The following is a 19,174-nucleotide window of genomic DNA, read 5'->3' as shown; positions in this document are numbered from 1 at the left end:
TGTCTGTGCAGAGAACATTATGGAAGGAGTGGTCACATTGATGGTCAAAGTACATGCAGGAGTGTGCACAACAGCCAGTTTTAATTACATCACTTTCAACAGCTATTCTCTTTTCCTCTCAAGAAAAAATGGGGAAGAATAAACGGAGATAAAATTCCATACCTTGACAATGATTGGAGAACGCAACTCCAGGACACGATGAATATCCACATTAGTTGTTTCCCCAACACTGGATTGTAGATCAGACGCCTCTTTGAGTACCTGTTCACAGAAAGATACCAATTTTTCTTCGGCTACCCCTTCTAGTTTTTCCTCTGCACTAGAGTATCTAGTGATGCTAGAGTCATTGTTATCTGATTTAATATCTACATTAAGAGAGCCATTAGATTCCGGATGTTTCCTATTGTTATCAAATCCTGAAGTTGTTTTCTGTAACACATCCAAATATACGGTCGTTCCAGCCAGTTCCTGACGAAGAAGATTTAAAGGAGGCCTGTGCATAAATAAATTTAATTAAGGATTTTCAGAAAATCTCTAATGGAGAACAGGGGAACCAATCTGTTGCCTACCTTTCAGCAGGAATGTGGTGCATCCGCATTCTGAGATTGGTGTATGAATTATATGAAGCAGCAAACTCTAACAATGACAGTAATATGTCCATTATAGCAATTTTCTGTGGTGCTTTCAAGTTGCTCCAGTACTTTTGCTGCCAATTTTAGAAATATTGTGAGAAAGACAATTCTCAAACTTCCCCCAGACCTTAAACCCCCACTCCCGAAAAAAAAAATCCGCATGTCAGTTGGAAAGAGATACCGCTAATGTTCTTCAACATTACATTTTCCTGCAACCTATGAGTACCGATACTGGGGAAAAAAGAAAGTGGAGTTATAATGCAGGGCCCTTTTATTTATTCCTAACTTATGAAGCTTTTTACCAACGTTCTGTTTGGAATAAGTCAATAGTTTTGTAGAATTTATTTGGAAATTTACACATAATTTAATTAGAAAATAGGGAAAGCTATTTAAAATGATAAAACTTGAGTTAATAGGAAATTTCAAGTGTAATTGGGACACTACATTCCGAATTCCATCAAATGCCTCCCAGTTCTACTTAGAATTTACTACAACCTCAATTTATCATGTTCTAATAAACTTTACATTGCTCATAGTTAAACTAAATGTAAATTCCCAAATGAATTCCATAAAGATTGCTTATTTGCTCCAAGCACACGTAAACGTTCAATTATTGAAGAAGCTTCTAATGACAGTATAGTTTTTGACATAAGTACTAAAAGAAAAGGTTAGAGAAAAACTGTCAAGAAGGCTAGTCAAGAACATGAAATGTCTTTTCCTCATCATTCAGGTTATGTGGGAAAAAAGGAAAATTTATATAGAAAATAGGTTAAGAAATTATATAATTAGGATATATAATTTTTTATTCACAAAAAATAATGAGAATTAATCAACTACTTTTACAATGGAAACATACCCCAGGTCTGACAGGATGGTGTGACTAACCTACAACCCACAAAGTTGAACCCACAGTATCGGTGCCAGTCAGCCACCAAAAATATCTTGAAGATTGAGAGAGAGCAAATTCATAAATTTAAGGAAACTTAGGCGGTACCATGAAGACAAAGAAAGAAAACTCAGATTCTTACCTGAATGCTATTGATGGCACCAAGCAATAGTAACTGAGTGATGCACTTGCCCCTAATTGTTCCCAAGAGTGGACTTTCCTCTTCTTCTTTACCATCAGGCTCCACAACCTCCGGAAGCTAAAGTAGCATACATCAAGAAAAAGTAAGGGAAATGGAAACAAAATATATTATGTCAGATCAGATGCATGACAGCAATGGTTTCCCAAAAAAAAAAGGCTCAAGATTAGAAAAAGCATCCTGCTTCAACCTAGAGCTCAAATAATTCAAATGAGTTTTGTTTTGGAGGTTGAACAATAAGGTCACAAGAGTACACCTACATGGCAACAAGAGTTCTTACTTCGCAGTGTCCAGATTGTACAATAGATACTTTGCAAAAGGTGGGCCCATTACTACAACCTAAAAAAACATATACAACAGTCTTTCCTCCCATGTAGCCATGTTTGGTAAGGTTATGATGGCACTATGACAACTAATGGTTTATCTTTGATGGTTTTGCTTAGATCATGAGTTGCTAGATTAACAACCTTCTTATAAAAGACCTTAGAAGAAAGCATTTAGCTAGGTGAAAGAAAAAATATTTATCTAAAGGGAGATTATTGAATCTTACCAGAAGTGCCCTCTCTAACATCCCCACTTATTTCCTTTCCTGAGAAAAGTGGCTAAGTGATTAGAAAGTATTTGGTGCTAGTTTTTGTGGGCAAACTTGGATGAAAGGAGGAAACTTCACTCGGTTGCTTGGAATCTGGTGATGCAGCCTACTAAAAATGGAGGCTTGGGCAATGTGTTTCAATGAATCCTCATTGGCAAAATGGAGGTGGTGTTTTCTCACTTATAGGAGGTTTGCTTGGTAGAAGTGATTAAAGCTAAGTTCAGTTTGGCTTCTAATGAATGTCATTCTGGACCATACAATAATTGTCGCTCATGGAGATGGATAGAAAGGAACTAGGCACATTTTGCACAACAAAGTCAATTCAAGGTGGGAAATGGAAAATTAGATTTTATGATAACACCTGGTGTGATGACAGGTCATTGTGGGAGGATTTTCCTTGTATCAACTCCATTGCTAGATCCAATAAGGCTAGTTTACATACTGTTGGAAGCGCAGTCGTAAGATCCAGTGTAGCATCCCTCTCCTTCAAAATGCAAATGATTGGAAAATTAATGATTGCATCCCCTTTCTTGCCAGGTTAGAGCTTGCTCATATTTGGCAGGACTATGATGACTACATAGAAGCTTTTGACGATGAAATCTTTTCTGTCTAAATCCTTTGACACCCACTTGTTGAGGGGGAATGAGATTTTAGATTCTATCCCATGGAAGCATGTCTGGAAAATGAAAGTCTCATGGGTAATTGCTTCCTTCACCAGGGTACTGCTTTGGGAAGAATTTGTATACTGACAACCTTAGGAAAAGGGGAAAATTTTTGGCCAACCAGTGCTTAGAGTGGCAATATGATGGTGAATCACCGAACCATCTTTAGCTATGGCGTTTTGAAACAAGAAGGCCCTGGAATTCTACCCTCAATCTCCTAAGTACTAGACAGGTGAACATGGCTCCATAAAGGATGAATTATGCGCTTAAAATGGGAAACCATCTTTGAAATCCAGAAGAGTTTCCTTCATTTACATTGTTGCTATTTTCTGCATCACATGAAAATAAAGCGGCAAAAGAGCTTTCAAAAGCCCATCATCCCCTTTTATTTCAAAAAATAATCATGACTTAGAACCCGGAAAAGCTTGTTTAGGGCCACCCCATTGGTGATGGCTGTCATTTTGTTGATCTGTTAGATCTTTTTCCTTTGCAGCATTTGTAAATTTTTGTCTATGGGAGGTACATCATTGGTGCCCTTTTAATTGCTTTTTTCTTTTTCTCAAAAAAAAAAAAAGAAAGAAAGATTCATGGTTATCATGGTTTCCATTCAATATATTCATGTTTACTATGCTTTTAGGACACCTGCTTTTTGATGTTGCGTTATTTATTTTCAGTCACCAAAATGCACAAGAAATTTGAAAAATCTAGTTAGGAGCTTAATGTTTACTACATGGCCTTCAAAATTATGTGAGAAATCAACAATCTGGTCTAACAACTCAGTCAATCTGCTGCCTTGATCCTACGTCTACTTTCTGAGGTCAACAGGGCCATGTTTTTGTTTTTCTAGTTTTGTTTTTAGAAACTTTAAAATTTTCATTCTAGGATCCCATGAACGGAATTATCATTTGATTAACCATCTTTTCAGATTCTCTAACGCAAGTCTTCTTCATGCTACAGCTTCAAAATCTCAGGTACCAGTTATGAGAAACTACAGATGTTAGAACAACAATTTTGAAAATTTATAACCCACTGATAAAAGCACAAATTAAAAAACAATAGTCATGTGTTCAAGCCAGGAATTGAAGAAAATGCCATTGCCAAACTTTAAAATGTTAAGAAAATGCATTTGCACAATACCTTCGGCGGAGAAGATGGTATTGGAACATCTGTGGCATTATTCCTTGATTTTGAGGTGAGACTCCTGAGAAAAAGATTGTCCATCATATTCCCCATAATCCTTTGACCTATAGTCTGACTCCGTTGGAAGCTCCCAGATTCAGCATGTTTCTGAGCTCTTCCAGAAGGTGATGGAGTACCTGTAAGTTACAAAAATCCTACCTTTAATATGCCAATGAAAAATTGGTAGTGTCTGGCTGAACCTACGATTATAACAGCCTAAAGGCCATGTATTTACGCTTAGTATAAGAAAGAAGTGGATTCTTGGAGCACTAACCGAAAAATGCAATTATGCAAACAGTAAACCATGGTATTCTACAGTTTTTGAGTACCAAGAAAATCTATCTCATAGAATATAGTCTGGGAAACAAAAGAAAAAATTAACCTTCTGAATGTATTGCAGATTCTTGATTGTGATCCACTGTGGCTGATATATTAGGATTTCCTGCAGTGCCCTGAGCACCAATGGTTGGAGATGCAAGTGGTGATGTCCTTCCATTGCCACTGCCATCAAATTCATGGCTATCCACTTCAGCATAGCTAATGGATTTTTCAGAGGTACTGAACTCTGCATCTCTAGTCAACACTATAGTGTTTTTGGGGTTGTCAAAGCCCAAATCATTGAGTAGCTCCAATGGTTGAGTTGTGTATGACGCATCTCTGGAGATGAAAAAGAATGAGTCCCTACAAAGTCATCACTAAAATGATGAAATTATAAAGGCTACGCACCTTATGCTTTTCAACAACATATCCCAGTCATTCTCACTGAATTGATGCCCTCCAACTTCTATAAGATGCACCAGTGCACCCAAAGAAATTGAAACCACTGTCTGGTCTGTTTTTTTGGCACAATCCAATAGCAAACTCAGTAAAGGAGGCAGCATAAAACACACCTCCTGCATGGAGAACAAGAAGAAATTTCAAGTGATAATCACTTCTGAAAAACTAATGGAAAGATTTCAGGACATAATTCAAATCTCAAATACTACCAAAAAAATTTTGATTTGCAGTTCAAGAATGTTCTTTTTGGCGCTTGACATCTTTCAAGTTTAAGATCCATCCCATCCATCATGCTGGAAAAGTCCTATTTGTTTCAACTTACCACCTCTGGTGTGAATTGCTTTTATAGGAAAAATGATTGTTTTTGAGGATTTGTTATCTTCCTTAAGTACACCACCGTCCTCTCGCCTATCCCCTTTCAGATAAGACATAATTTGTACAGTGGACTTTCAGATAACAGTTAGCTTAGCTTTTCTATCAAAGTCCAGTATTTACTCTAATGCAATCTCAGACTCCCCTAGGACTTGGTTTTGCTGTCAGAGTACAATACTTACTCTCTAAGGCAAACTCAACTCCCCTAGAACTTAGTTTCGCTAAGTCCATGTATTCACTATAAATCCCTCTACAAGAGTATGTTGGAGTTTGATTGGCTGATAGCTTTCAGTATATTTGTTCCTCAATGCCAGAGTCAAATGAACATTTGCTTCTACATTCTCGAATATTTAGTAAAAGGAAAGGTCATAGAGATACTCAAAGACACCCTCATAACAACATTACAGTAGAAAACTAACAGGGAACAGCTCTCTAATATCTTTTGTAGAAAGTTGGAAGACAAAGAAAGCATAACAGTTTCTCTAATACTTGGAAGCATCCCAACTCCGTAACATTATGCATAGGCTTATATTTTCAAATAGAAAGGACTTGATTGACTTATTTTTTTATTTTAAATAAAAAATATAATGTAGTATATTACTATGGGCACCAAGGGCATTCCCGTTCACATGCAAAAGAATTTATATATCTATCAACTTATCAATAAGGTCCCCTAAATCCTCTATTGACTGCAGAGAATGACCCAATAACAACAGGCTTCTATCCGGATCTCTCTCCAACCCACTTCATTACTCTTCCAAAGGCTTCTAACAATCCCCTTGCCCATAGCTTCCATTTTGGGTTCCTGACTACCTACTCATGCATCCCCTGATAATCTGTCTCTTCTTATAATCATTAATTCCCCTCACATTCCATGAGATAATCCGACCAACCATTGATTAATGTGCATGACTACTCCCCTCTCCCCTCCTCTCCCCCCTCCTCCCACCATCATATTTGATTGTCAATATCAATCTCTGCAACACTCTGGACCCCTCATTCCTCAATCTCCCCTTCCCTTTTGTCTTCAGCCTCTCCTCCCTCTCCTTCTCCTGTCTCCTCCTCTCAATCTCGTGGAACAACTCCATAGCTCTCTCTTCTAAACTGTCAAACAAAACCCCCACTAACCCGCTTAACCTCTAGACGTTCTCAATCACCCACTGAGAATCTTTGTCCTCCAGCAAGTCTCCCACACTCGCGTCACACCCTTCTACTGGATCTTCTTTAATCTGCAATGCCATTGGCAAAGTACATCCTATTTCCTCCTCTGCCAACTCCTCCGCCACCAGAAACACCTTCAGCCCAGTTCCTGCTTCCACATACAGCCTACAAAAATCCTCCCTTCTCCCTCCCATGTCTCCTCACTACATTCAAAAACTTCCTCCACTTCCCTCACCAGACCCGCTGTCCACCCAGTCATCTCCACCTCCAGAATCGGTATGGAGAAAGAAAACAGCTCTGCTCCTCCCTCCACTGATCCGATAACAGCTAATGGTCTCCAGAAACTCACCTTCACCTTCTCTGTCACTGGGAGCCTTCCTCTCCGCCAGGTTCGATGCCGTCTTCTACTCTTTCCGCATCTCCCTCTTCGTCGCGTTCTCATCAAAACCTAGGGTTTTCCTGGGACTGGGTCATTGGACTAACCCGAATGTATTACTGACCCAACCTTGTTTTAGATCCCGGCACCTTCTTCTAAACCTCAAAACCGGCTCAAACACAGCCCTTCTACTTCTTTCAGCCCAAACATCACTTCTACTAAAATTATTGGGGTTCCGAGACGGCCCATCCTACCTGTCCCCCACAATCCACGTGCCCTTTTTCGGCCCAGGTACCACTCCATACACACTTGTCAGCCCACTCCTCGAATCGTGTCTGTTATTATCAAGCCCACCCCCAGAACTCATCCGACCCAAACGACAAGCTCAGTGTCGTTTGGAAAGCTTCAAAACAACCCCTCTCCAACCCGTTTTGGTCACCCATTTTTTGAATCTCAAACTTCCAAGATCCAAAAACGGGTGTGGATCCTTTCTTCTTGACCCTAACCATCAAACTTCACTAGCCGACTCAACACCACAGCAAAAGAACCTCCGAACCTCCACTCTAGTTGTACTCCCAGCTCCGTACTACAACATATACAGTCGAGCCAGCATTACGGCCTGTCCAGTGCGTCCATTGTTGTTAGGGTTCTTCACCTCCACCATCTCCTTCTCCTTGGTCGGTGGTTCTAGCTTCACCTCAACCACCGCCTCTAACGCTCTGATTTGATGACTTACATGAGGGTTCATTAATGTCAGGTACGGTCGGGTATGCGCAAAATTCATTAATGTTTAAATTTAACTATATTTGGATGATGATCTATTAATATTTGATAGTAACAGCTGTTTTTATTTAAATTGACAAGATGGTATGGTTGTATATTTGAATAAATTTTCTATTTTACCCATGTTTTATTCTATATAGTAATAAATAAAAAATAAAAAAGAAAAAAAATTAAAAATATATATAATGTTAAATATAGAGATTTATAAATATATAAATTAAATATATACATATATATAATTAAAAATATATATACAATTAAATATATTGTATACATATATATAATATTAAAATATTATATACATGTATAATATATAAGTAAAAACATAAATACATATATATATGATAAATTATATATATCTAAATATATTATATACATGTATTTATATATAATTAAATATATAAATACGTATATACATATATAAATTTATGTATACATGTAATAAAATATATATAATTAAATATATAAATATATGTACATATAAAATTGATATAATTAAATATATTATATACATGTATATATAATTAAAAATATAAATACATGAATTTAATTGAATATATAAATACGTGTTTATATATAAAAATATATATATAATTAAACATATATATAATATTTTGAAAAGAAGACGAATATAAGAAGTGTCGAGTGGAAGAAATTAAAGAGAAGGGTAATATTGTAAATAATAAATAATATTAAGGGTTCAAACCATCATAAAACACCGAATCAGTAGTTTGAAAAAATGAAAAAAATCATGATTTTGAAAACCATGACTCAACCACCAAAAAACTATATCATGTGTTTAGAAATGCAAACAAACAGAAAAAAATTATGAAAAAACGATACCACCATTATTGAACCATCATCCAAACAAAGCTTAAAGCACCCATCATCTGCCAGCACCCATTCGCCTTCTCTCCCTCTGGCAAGAAAATACGTTAATTTTTCCGCCATTACCACTGTTACCCTCCAAAAACACCAGAAACCACCCACACTCGTTTCGACAAAAAAGCCATCCACAGTGTGTGCCACCTGCTCCGCCGACTCTTCCCCTATACCTTACCGCCTTTTCACCCAGGAAAATTCCCTAAAACAAGCCAACAACCACTCCACATCCTTTACCTGGTATATATTGATTGTTAAAAACCCCTTCCATTTTCATATATCCTTACCCCCTTACCTTCCCCGATAATGTCAGGTTTTCTGCTCTACCACCAGCAATCTCCTTTCTCCAACCTTCATGCCTGCACACCTCTAGGCATCACCACTCGTTTTTTCGACAGCGCCTAAGATGCTCACCTACTCTCGCAACCTCTCCCTTGCTCGAAGAAACCCTAACCTCCCTCAAGCTCAACAAATAGTCTCCGTCAGTAACTCGAACCAATCTTCCCTCACGGTTCGTCAACTACTCGGACTCCATCGAACCACTCACCATTGAGCCACCCTTTCGTTGAACCACTCACTCTCGGCTTTGGCCTCTTCACTCACACTTGCACGTGGTAAAATAATTCCCTAACTAGTTTACTGATCGAGTCTATAAATGTGAGACTCACAAGAAGTAAATCAAAAGAAGGGAACTTCTTTTGTATATATATGTTTATTTATGTATATGCAAGAAAAGAGTGGAACCTTCAATAGTGTTATTGCTCCTCAATTCCCAGTGCCAATTAAAAACTTACATACTATTTCTAACAAACTTGTTGAAAAAAAATAACAATCCCTCTTAAAATTTACATCCATGTAACATTCTTAAACTAGGTCTAAGCTGGCTGTCAACATACAACAACCCTGTCCGGCATCAGAGATTCTTCTAGCTATCCCTATAAATATATAGAATGTGCACAAGGAAATTAGATGTTCAACATCCAACTGACAAAAACAAGCATTTGATTTATAACCCAAGGGAACTCTTGGCAGTATAAGACTTGCAATAATGATATCTTCCTGTGTCTTGGAATTACACCTTATAATGTTCCATGGGCATCAGTAAGCATGCTAACTTTAGGTAATCATGCTTTTGATGAACTTTCTATGTATATATTCAGTAACTCATAGCTAGCACCTCGATTATGGTCTGTACATAATTTTTCCTATTTCAGCTCTAATATTGTTATTTAGATCTCTTTGAATATTACCAATAGCATCAATTACTCTCATAATTTTTACTATTTCAGCTCTAATATTGTTATCTAGGTCTATTTGAATATTACCAATAGCATCAATTGCTCTGCTGCAAAAATTCAAGACAACACAACATGAGCATTCCCCTGATAACTTTAATGCTTAATCAAGCACTAGAGAAACCAATAGACTCAAAAATGTTGAAAAATCAATATCAAGCTCATCAATACCTTGTAAAAGGTATTGAAAAGATTGCACAGCAACTGAAGCGAATGGATGCTTGTTTCACGAAACAACTCATCCCCAGAAGCAATTAAACTTTCCTTCCCAGCATGTCTCACGTGATCAAATATGGGAAACAAGACACGATGGAAAATGCTTTCCCAGAAGGATGTTGAGAATTTTCTACCTCTTTCATTTAGCAAATCAAATAAAACTTCAAGTGCACAGTTTCTGACTTCAGGTCTGAGATCTGATGTCAAATCTGATAAACCAGCCAGCATAGGGAACCAATAATGTTCAGTCACATCAAAACTTGCATCCATGCTAATATCTATAGGCTTGAGAGCACCACCAGGTATAAGTCCCTGAAATTATGATGTTAGAAAATGTATTTTGACCTAAGGTAATAAAGTAAGCAATCAATGCAATGGTTGCGAGTCCCATTCCATTTAAATATTTTTTTAAAGCAATTTATGCAGTCATGTACATGTCTTACAATGTTTACGCATTATTATCACAGGGTTATTTTTGTTCTAACGTGGCTAAAAATGTTGCTTAATCTATTTAGCACAAGCAAAGAATGTGTCCAAAAAGATGTTCAGTAGGTTGCTGGGGTTATTAATCCTACTATGACTATGAACACCGGCACTGAAAATTAATGTAGTGCTGTAAAAATGTGACATGTCTGCATGTTTGATCATCAAAAGCTGAAATTCAACATGTACCTCTGCTAGACGGTCTTCACATATTCGCAAAAGTGCAATAGCCTTTAAACTTATACGATGAGAAGTCTTATTATTGGCAAACCTGATAAGACAGTTGACGCAGTCCATAAAACAATCTCCAACTACCTGATCAAAGTGTTCCAATATAACTGCAAAAGCTCTTGGTGTTAGATTTACTAAAACTGAGAGAAGTTGGTTGGGGATGGGGGAAAGCTGATGCACCACAAGATAGCTGCAATTATTGGAAAATCGATAGTCAATTACCCTGTTCAACATTTTCAAAGGATTTTTCAACAATAGATTCCAGTTCATCGTCTGCAGCTGCTGTAAATATCATAAAAACACTGCGCCATCCTGATTTTATGCTTCCAACTTTAGATTTTATCATCTACAATGTAAAACAGAAGAAACTGCTTAAAGATTTCCCTCATAGCATTGACTCCATAAAATCTATGATAGTCAACTTAAAAACACAAAAGATACATAATTTAATTTGATAGGTCAAGAAGTGTAAGCAGGGAACATACTTGTACAATGCAGTCAACTATTAGGCTCCTTATGGTTTCGCTTCGACTATTCCGCATAAGGATAACAAATGGTTTAAGAATGTCATTTTGAAAAGTGAAATTGGTGAGTTCAGCACGCTCCAAATACTTCATTCCAAGCTGCCTAAGAGAATCTATTGCATACATAGCAATTTTCTCATCACGATGGCTCCCAGCACAAATAAAATGATTTGCGAGAACAGACCATATTCTTGCCCAGACCTGGTAGACAACAGCAAGCATGTTTACAATGAAGTAACTACAATAAATTTTGCTAAAGCAAGCAATAATATCATGAATTTGCAGAGTGCAGTAAGCAAGGTACAATTAACAAATAGCTCAAGAAAAGTTGAATACAGCAATATTTACAACCTAATTAATCAAAATCGAAGCAGTAAAACACTACAATCAACAAATCTGTGCTCCATGTGGTGTTCTACTTATTCACAATAAGGCTAAGATAACCTCAATACTTGAAAACAATATTGAGCTCGTTTCACCAACACATGTAAAGGATAGTTTAAAATTCAGCTATCCTCATTGGGGTTATATGTTATTTTTGTAAGAAAAAAAAAGATATTACTATGAGCGGAAGATAATACAACAAGGGTGAATAAGTTATCCTCTTATGAAGAAAAGAAAATAAGTCAAAGGAGAAAACATTGACAAGGTATAGGTTCCCAATTCCCTTGCATAATTTTCAAAGGCAACCTAGAAAGCGGTGCACTTAAGAAGAGGATAGCTTATCCTCTTATGAAGAAAAAGGAAAAAAAAAAAGGGAAAGGTAGAAAACATTAACAAGAAGTATTTCTCTAATTTCTTTGTATAATTGACAAAGGAAACCCCTTGAAGAACAATGCCCTTGGGCCTACAAAAGAACAAGGCCAAAATAGATTATTCCATCCTACTAGAATGTAAATGAAAAGACGGAACTTTTCCTATCACTTTGATAACTCAGCTTACTTATTTGACATAAATAAGTACATGGGTTAGCATCCCCTTGTACTTGTATGTAATGATACTCGACACTTTTTATTTTCAAAAAAAAAAAAGCTTACTTATTTACATGATATTAAAGCCAACTCATTTCAAGTAAAAATTTTATTTTTTTTTCTTTTTAAATAAAATAAAAACTTTATTTTAACACAAGATATGATGACCTTGCGCTTTTTCTAGAGCTAAAGCCTAGTGGGCTTGCACAAGAAGGACTTTAAATTATCAATAATAAAGCTGGACACTTCTTCATTAAGCTTTAACATTATTGATCACTGTCATGATCCTGGACTTAGGATCTGGTTCAAGAGCCTTCTAAGATAAGGAACCAAAGTAAAGAAGCTGCTTGCGGGGTGGAAGAGGAATTTTCTATCCAAGGGAGGGCGTCTCACTTTAATAGAAAGCACGTTGGCCAATCTTCGCATCAACTACCTTTCGCTCCCTCACAATCCCTAAAGAAATTGCGAAAAAGCTAGAAACTATACAATGTAGATTTCTTTGGGGGGATGAAGATGGGCATACGAAATATCACTTGGTTAATTGAGAAGATATCAAAACACTGGTTCATAGGGGTGGATTGGGCATAAGATCCTTAAGTCTGCATGAATATGGCTCTTCAAAAAAATGGCTTGGGAAGTTTTTGATGGAGGAGAACAAATTGTGGAGGAAAATTGTGCTTGAACGTTGGGGTGGTCCAGATTTGGCTGGTGCTGGGGCAGGTTCCAGACCACTTGGGCGTGGCTTGTGGAAGAATATCATGAAACAATGGCCGTGTTTCCTTAACTGCACCAAATGGCAATTGGAGAAAGGGGACAAAATCAGATTTTGGCAAGATAGGTCGGCTGGTGAGGACAGATTACAGAATATGTTTCCCAGAATTTATGAGATAGCACATTCGAAAGGTTTGGTGGTGGCTGAAGCTTATCGGTTCGGCAATGGCTGTGTTGAATGGTCTGTTAGGGTGAATAGAAAATCAAGGAGTATGAAGAGCTTTTGCTGACCCTGAGAACCAAAGTATCAAAAATGACTCGGATAAGATAATTTGGAATCTTGAGAAAAGGGAAAATTTTTCTGTTCAGTCATATTACAGGTTCCTGGTTGGTGGGGAAGATGATGGAATTCTGGAACTCCCTATTAAGCAAATCTGGAAAACAAAAGTGCTCTCTAGAATGGCATTCTTTGCGTGGGAAGCATGTAGGGAAAGGATTCTCACTATTGACAATTTAAGATTGAGGGAGCAGATTATTGCAAACAGGTGCTATCTTTGCATGTGTGCTGAGGAATCATGTAATCACCTTCTTTATGGTGCCCGGTTGCCTATAGCTTATGGAGCATTCTTTTCTATCAATAGTTCTAGCATTTCTTTCTTTCCAAAGAACCTAAAAAACAGTTAAGAGGAATTAAATTGACAACATTACATTTGCAACTAAGCCCATCCCAAGCCTGTCCCGCAAATCACCCAACTAATCCCCAAGAGCTCATAAATAATGAGGTTTGTATAAATTAAGAGATAGGTGAATGAATTATTCTGGGACTAATTTGTTAGGTCATGATATTGTTAGGGATGAAGATTTTGCGAATATCATTGACATATTAACTACTTTTTAAATCTCTATGCTTACGGATTGATACCCCCTTTTTGGTATCTTGTTAATACACACATCACTTTTTATTTTAGAAAAAAAAAAAAAGAAGCTGCTTGCTTCCCAGTTTCCCGGCCTACAATGAGGATCGTCTAAGAGAATCTCAAATCTTTTAGAGAAGAACTCTTTTCGAGTTAATAGTTGATAATTTTATCCAGGATGATAAGCATATTTATAAGACAGCTTCATGATAATAAGTGTATCTATATGGAAGCTAATTGATTTAGATCTTTATTACAATCCTAGGAATTATAGTACCGGTTTTATTACAATATCACAATCTAAATCTAACTACTCAATAACAATTCCTAAAGAATCCTACCTCTCATGGTCCAATTGAAGAGACCTATTACCAACCTAGCTGCAGATGCTCCTCAACCAAAATCCTTTCCTTCACTGTTATTTTTCCATGGGTCCCACACTCGTATGTTTTCCAGTCAAATTGGCCTGGAAAACCTGCTACAGTTTCGTGCAGTGTCACAATCAGCAATATTATTTCACATATTTCAAAAAACATAAACAAAGTTGAACATGCTACTTAAAGGTCTAGAGTCATGTACTAGCCACAAAGCCCAGAAACAAACATCCAACAGATAAAGCACTTTCTCAACGGAGCTTCATGCTAAGCCATTGCTATTATTTGAGAATAATACAGTTAAACTTTTGAAAAATGATAGCACAAGATCCACCATATTGACTTCCATCAAGGACAAAAAGTGCACAAAGAAACATCAATGGGAGTATCTACTTGCTATTTCTCAACCTCCTAAGGAATTTCACCCTTTTCCATTCTCTATCACTGTCAGAGTATCACCCTCAATCACCAGCACGAAGTACTTTCTTTCCATAACTACAAACTACCTGGAAATAAGGATGGCATGAAACTGACATGCTTCCCAAAATCTGGGACTACAATAAAAGTAACCAAATTGATGGACTCATGTTGGCAATTACTATATCCACAGCATCGGCCTTGGCCAAATTCCTCAACTCGTAGAGCTTTTGGAATTGTCTTCTGAATACCATTTTACTAATGAAAGCAACTAGTTCCTTCTCGAAGCCAACAGATTAAATTAGTTCAATTACGATTCAAATTTAGAGTTCAACGCATCTTGAATTACAGAAAAATAATAACATAATGATGGTAGGAACCGGGAACACCTCAAACAAGATACTACCATCAAAATCCCTACCAGTTTCTGTTTAGCATCTTGGGCCGATTAAAATGATCAAATAAGTGTCATATGATCATTCCCAACGCATTGTTTAAGTATCTAGCACCATAAAAGAGGAAAGAAAGACAAAAAGATCTTTAATAAAATACCATGCGTATACGAGCCATGTTGTAATAGCTTATCTCAACAAGTTTTTGCAAGCTGAAAACACGAGCTGGAGTTTGTTTTAATTCTTCTGCTGACACACCACAGAGAGCCGTGAAGAACTCCACAACGGAATCACTAGGTAATTTAACACTATTTACAAAAACTTGTTCAGCAGGCTTTCCAGCCAATTCCTTTAGGGACTGAACAACAGCATCCCTAGAGATCTGATTTGATCCATGCATCACTGTTGCAGCAATAGCTGGAGATGAGGTGATGAATTCAAGCCGTGAAACACATTCCAAAACTGCATTCCAAGTATCTTGAAGGGTATCAGGCTCTAAGTCACAGAGGACCAATAAAGTCCGCAATGCTTCCACATTTTTACTACGCATTTCTTTAGGAGCATGCAGGAAAGTAAATCTGTGCACAAATAAAAACATGACTATCATGACCAATCTCATTGCTCTAATAAGCAAATACGTAATAATGCATTTCAAAGATTAAAAAAGTTACCTTTTCTTGCATAATAGATGACCAAAAATATCCAAAAAAGAGTTTCAAAGCAAAACAGATAAGAAACTACAGCAATAACAAAAACGAAGGGCATAGAAGGAGCTAACAAATTAGAACTTCCGTTCCTCAAAAAATAAAACAAAAAACAACTTAGTATTTTACCTCACAAGAGATGTCAGAAAAGCATAGCGCATGGTATCCATTCCAAGAACATATGTAATGTGTATCCCGGCTTTGAAGCCCTCCATGCACAGAACAACCCTCGGCTTATTCTCACCTTCCTCCATAGTGACAGAGAAAGTAGCAAGCAAGGACCATCCAACAGCCTCAACCATGGGCCTCACAAGTTCAATCTGCTCTGCAGTATAGAAGACTCCTCTTTTCACTCCTTGCTTCCGGAATATCGCCTGTGTTTGCTTAATAATAGCTTCACTTTCAGACTTGGCATCAGTTGATGATTGTCTTTTGGGAAGAGCCAGATTGAGAATACTGACAAGACGACCTTTTTCTTCACCTTCCGGCTTTTGTCTGCTGGTCTTCCCAATACCAGCTGAGTCATCTTTCATTTTTATCTCCTCCTTAACAATAGAATCATAGATCTCTTCCAGGAGTTCTTTGGGGGCACAATCTTCAGGATCATTCATGGCATTCACACGCACAAAATCTGGTTTTGACATCTTAGGCCAGACCATTGGATTATGTGCATCTGTATTCAACATTATAACTGCATATGCAAGAACGTATGCAGTATCTGCATTTGTAAAGAGACCCGGATTATCTGCACAATATCTGCCAGAAACAAGATGTAAAAGACTAATCACCATTAAAAAATGGTCAGGGATGTAACAAAAAAAAAACTATGTTAAAAATGCCTGGACAGCTATTGATGAGCTTTCTTTATCCCATTTTTCCTTAAATATAATTCTAACAGAATTGCCACCATAATGAGAAATTCAAATCAGTAACTCAAATAAAGAACCAAATTAACTGCAAGAACACAAGTGCGACTGCACCAATGAGCAAACACTACAAATTTGCAATTGATGCATTAAAGATCATTAACTCAGATGCATAACTACATTAACAGTCAGAACACATACATGCCTACACCATACAGACACCACATACCGTTCTGCAAACTTTTCCATGATGCGGTCAATCTTTTGAGCCTCTCCAGGAAGTCTAAACCCTTTAAGGAATTCACGGATAGCAGTATCAAACTTCATTGCTGAAAAATTCATTGAATCTACATAAGCATGCATGACAGCAAGGGGAAACTCCTCATGTTGGCCCAGATAATCGCCAATGACTGCCTGCAAAAAGAGAACAGTTATGCAGTTCTTATAGCAACATTAAACTATTGATGTATCAGAGGATTCTACCTTGTCTAAACTGGGAGTATTTCTTAGAAATTGAGCAACTGAAACAGGATTATTTTCCACCAACTTATTTGATATCAGATACTCGACACCCTTTATTGGCTTCCTGTTGAACTGCAACATAAATAAGAGATAGGTAAGTTCCCACTATCCGGACAAATAACAAAGAAAGAAGAAATAAGGATAATAACAAAACATGATAAATTACCTCAGAGATAGCAGCTTCAATTGTAGATTTATGTGCCTTTGCCTTCTCAAAATTACTTGGAAAATCCTCCCAGCTTTTTATATCAACAGACTCACCAGAAGAACCCTCTTCTTCATTTGATTGACTGGTTTTACTCTTTTTTTCTGATTCTCTTCGTGATTTCTCCCAATCAACGAGTGACTTAAGTACATTCACAAGGCACTGAGAAAAAACAAGAAAGGTTCAACTAGCAAGTTCTGCTAATACAGCGCCACAAAAATGTAACATGGCAAAAATGCATGTTCATCGAGCTAATGTCCATAAGAAGGCAACAAAGCAACCTACCTGAAGTGATGAACCCTTAATTGAGGTTGTCTGGGATGCAGCAACAGAATTTGGGTCAGCATTTTGGACCCCCTGAGCTATTCTAGATAGAGTTGTAACCTAAAAGGAATATTTGGAAACAATGCATGTGTTACACATATAACAAGGTGACAAGTATTACTAAAGTAGATAATTGAAAATTTATATTTGAATAACAAAACAAGTCTCTACCATGCGCTCAAATAAGTTTGGTGCCTCAAGATCACAATCATAGTTTACATATACATCAACAAGCATCTGAGGATCGTTGCACACTTTCTCAAGCATCCTGCAAGACTAACATTACATTAGAAGATAAGACAGGACAAGAACTAAATTACAAACTAACTATCAAAGCCCCAAATAAACAATAAATTAAACGTAATATGCTCAGTAATTGCAACAATCAATTAATCAGAGCAAGCATTGTACCGGAGGACACTCATCTTTTGATTGACAGGACATTCTGAGCCATCTAGTGATCGTAGAATTATAATGGGAAAGAATATACCAATTTCACCCTAAAAAGAAATTACAGGGTTAGCAAGAAAATATACATCAAACTAATAAAGTAAAATTCCAGAGAGAAAAAACAAATAGCACTTCAAGGGGTATTTATTGAGACCGTGATCATACTTTAAGACTTTCCCTGAATCGCAATAAAAGTACTGAGAAGATTCCTGTAGCATACTGACAGAAAGGATTAACAGTCAGAATTGCTATTCTTATAGAGCAGGTTCTGCTCAGTTGAGAGAAGATAAATAAGATGAAGAAAGTAAACCTGAAATATAACTGGGGATTGTGAGACAGAAGCCCTCAATAAAGCATATGAAAGATATGCTTTAACTGAGTCAATGAAGTGGAAGTTCTTTGTAAACGAGTGGCTAACCCCTTCCAATAAACCCTGGATACCATATAAAATAATTAGATGAAAAAAAGATCCTTCAAAAGCTTTTGACTTTTTAAATGGAAATTATTCGTTATCCCTTCCATTGTTTCTTAAAAGCATAAGAATGACATATTTGGGATGCCCCAAACAACTTGAAGAGCAAAATGGCCATAAGGTTTTCACAAGCCGAAGTTGCTAATCACACCTTTACAAATTTAAGCTTTTTATAGATTTTCTTTCTTTAGTGTTTTTCCTAAATTTAGCAACTGAAAATCACTATTTCTTTATTAATCTTCTGCTTCTATATTCCTTTCAATGCACAAATTACCCATTTTAGCTCTCAAACTTGTCGGTTTGAAAGTTTTAGCAATTATTCTCTATTTCTGTATTCTTTCCAATTGACAAAATACTCATTTTTACTTCTAAAATTCAAAAACCCCATAATCACAAGTAGCCATTGGCGTTGTTGCTACTTGCACTACCACAATCATTTAACTAGATTTTCTTTATCTTGTTTTTAATTATTTTTATAATATATTTAATATGATTATTTAGAATAAATAAAATCTAAATTTATATTTTACTTAAGTATTATATTGTATAATAAATTATTATTTTTAATAAAAGATCATTTATAATTTTTTTTTGAAATAAAA

At 36.6% G+C, this 19,174-nt stretch overlaps 1 protein-coding gene across 5 annotated transcripts in view; it reads right to left on the bottom strand.

Annotated features, from left to right (window-relative positions):
- The window catches only part of ATMIN7 (HOPM interactor 7), a 31,661-nt gene that overhangs the window by 1,730 nt on the left and 10,757 nt on the right, over positions 1-19,174 (bottom strand). For 4 of the 5 annotated variants that reach the window (XM_088208255.1, XM_088208257.1, XM_088208256.1 and 1 more), the window contains 20 exons: positions 18,411-18,533; positions 18,266-18,319; positions 18,062-18,150; positions 17,822-17,918; positions 17,612-17,710; positions 17,288-17,488; positions 17,083-17,193; positions 16,829-17,013; positions 15,863-16,489; positions 15,190-15,607; positions 11,212-11,451; positions 10,949-11,072; positions 10,685-10,833; positions 9,968-10,324; positions 4,877-5,043; positions 4,533-4,807; positions 4,109-4,287; positions 1,661-1,777; positions 570-706; positions 163-493 (listed from right to left, as the gene is read on the bottom strand). In XM_088208255.1, coding sequence (XP_088064381.1) covers positions 163-493; positions 570-706; positions 1,661-1,777; positions 4,109-4,287; positions 4,533-4,807; positions 4,877-5,043; positions 9,968-10,324; positions 10,685-10,833; positions 10,949-11,072; positions 11,212-11,451; positions 15,190-15,607; positions 15,863-16,489; positions 16,829-17,013; positions 17,083-17,193; positions 17,288-17,488; positions 17,612-17,710; positions 17,822-17,918; positions 18,062-18,150; positions 18,266-18,319; positions 18,411-18,533 — 4,080 coding nt within the window. Of the gene's footprint in view, positions 1-162; positions 494-569; positions 707-1,488; positions 1,574-1,660; positions 1,778-4,108; positions 4,288-4,532; positions 4,808-4,876; positions 5,044-9,967; positions 10,325-10,684; positions 10,834-10,948; positions 11,073-11,211; positions 11,452-15,189; positions 15,608-15,862; positions 16,490-16,828; positions 17,014-17,082; positions 17,194-17,287; positions 17,489-17,611; positions 17,711-17,821; positions 17,919-18,061; positions 18,151-18,265; positions 18,320-18,410; positions 18,534-19,174 lie in introns of all 5 variants that reach the window. The other variant, XR_015813580.1, reaches the window with a different exon arrangement.

The sequence above is a fragment of the Carica papaya genome, chromosome 7 (assembly GCF_054855325.1).
Source record: "Carica papaya isolate Zhongbai chromosome 7, ASM5485532v1, whole genome shotgun sequence".
NCBI classification, from domain to species: domain Eukaryota; kingdom Viridiplantae; phylum Streptophyta; class Magnoliopsida; order Brassicales; family Caricaceae; genus Carica; species Carica papaya.
This window is presented reverse-complemented; position numbering and strand designations above follow the sequence as displayed.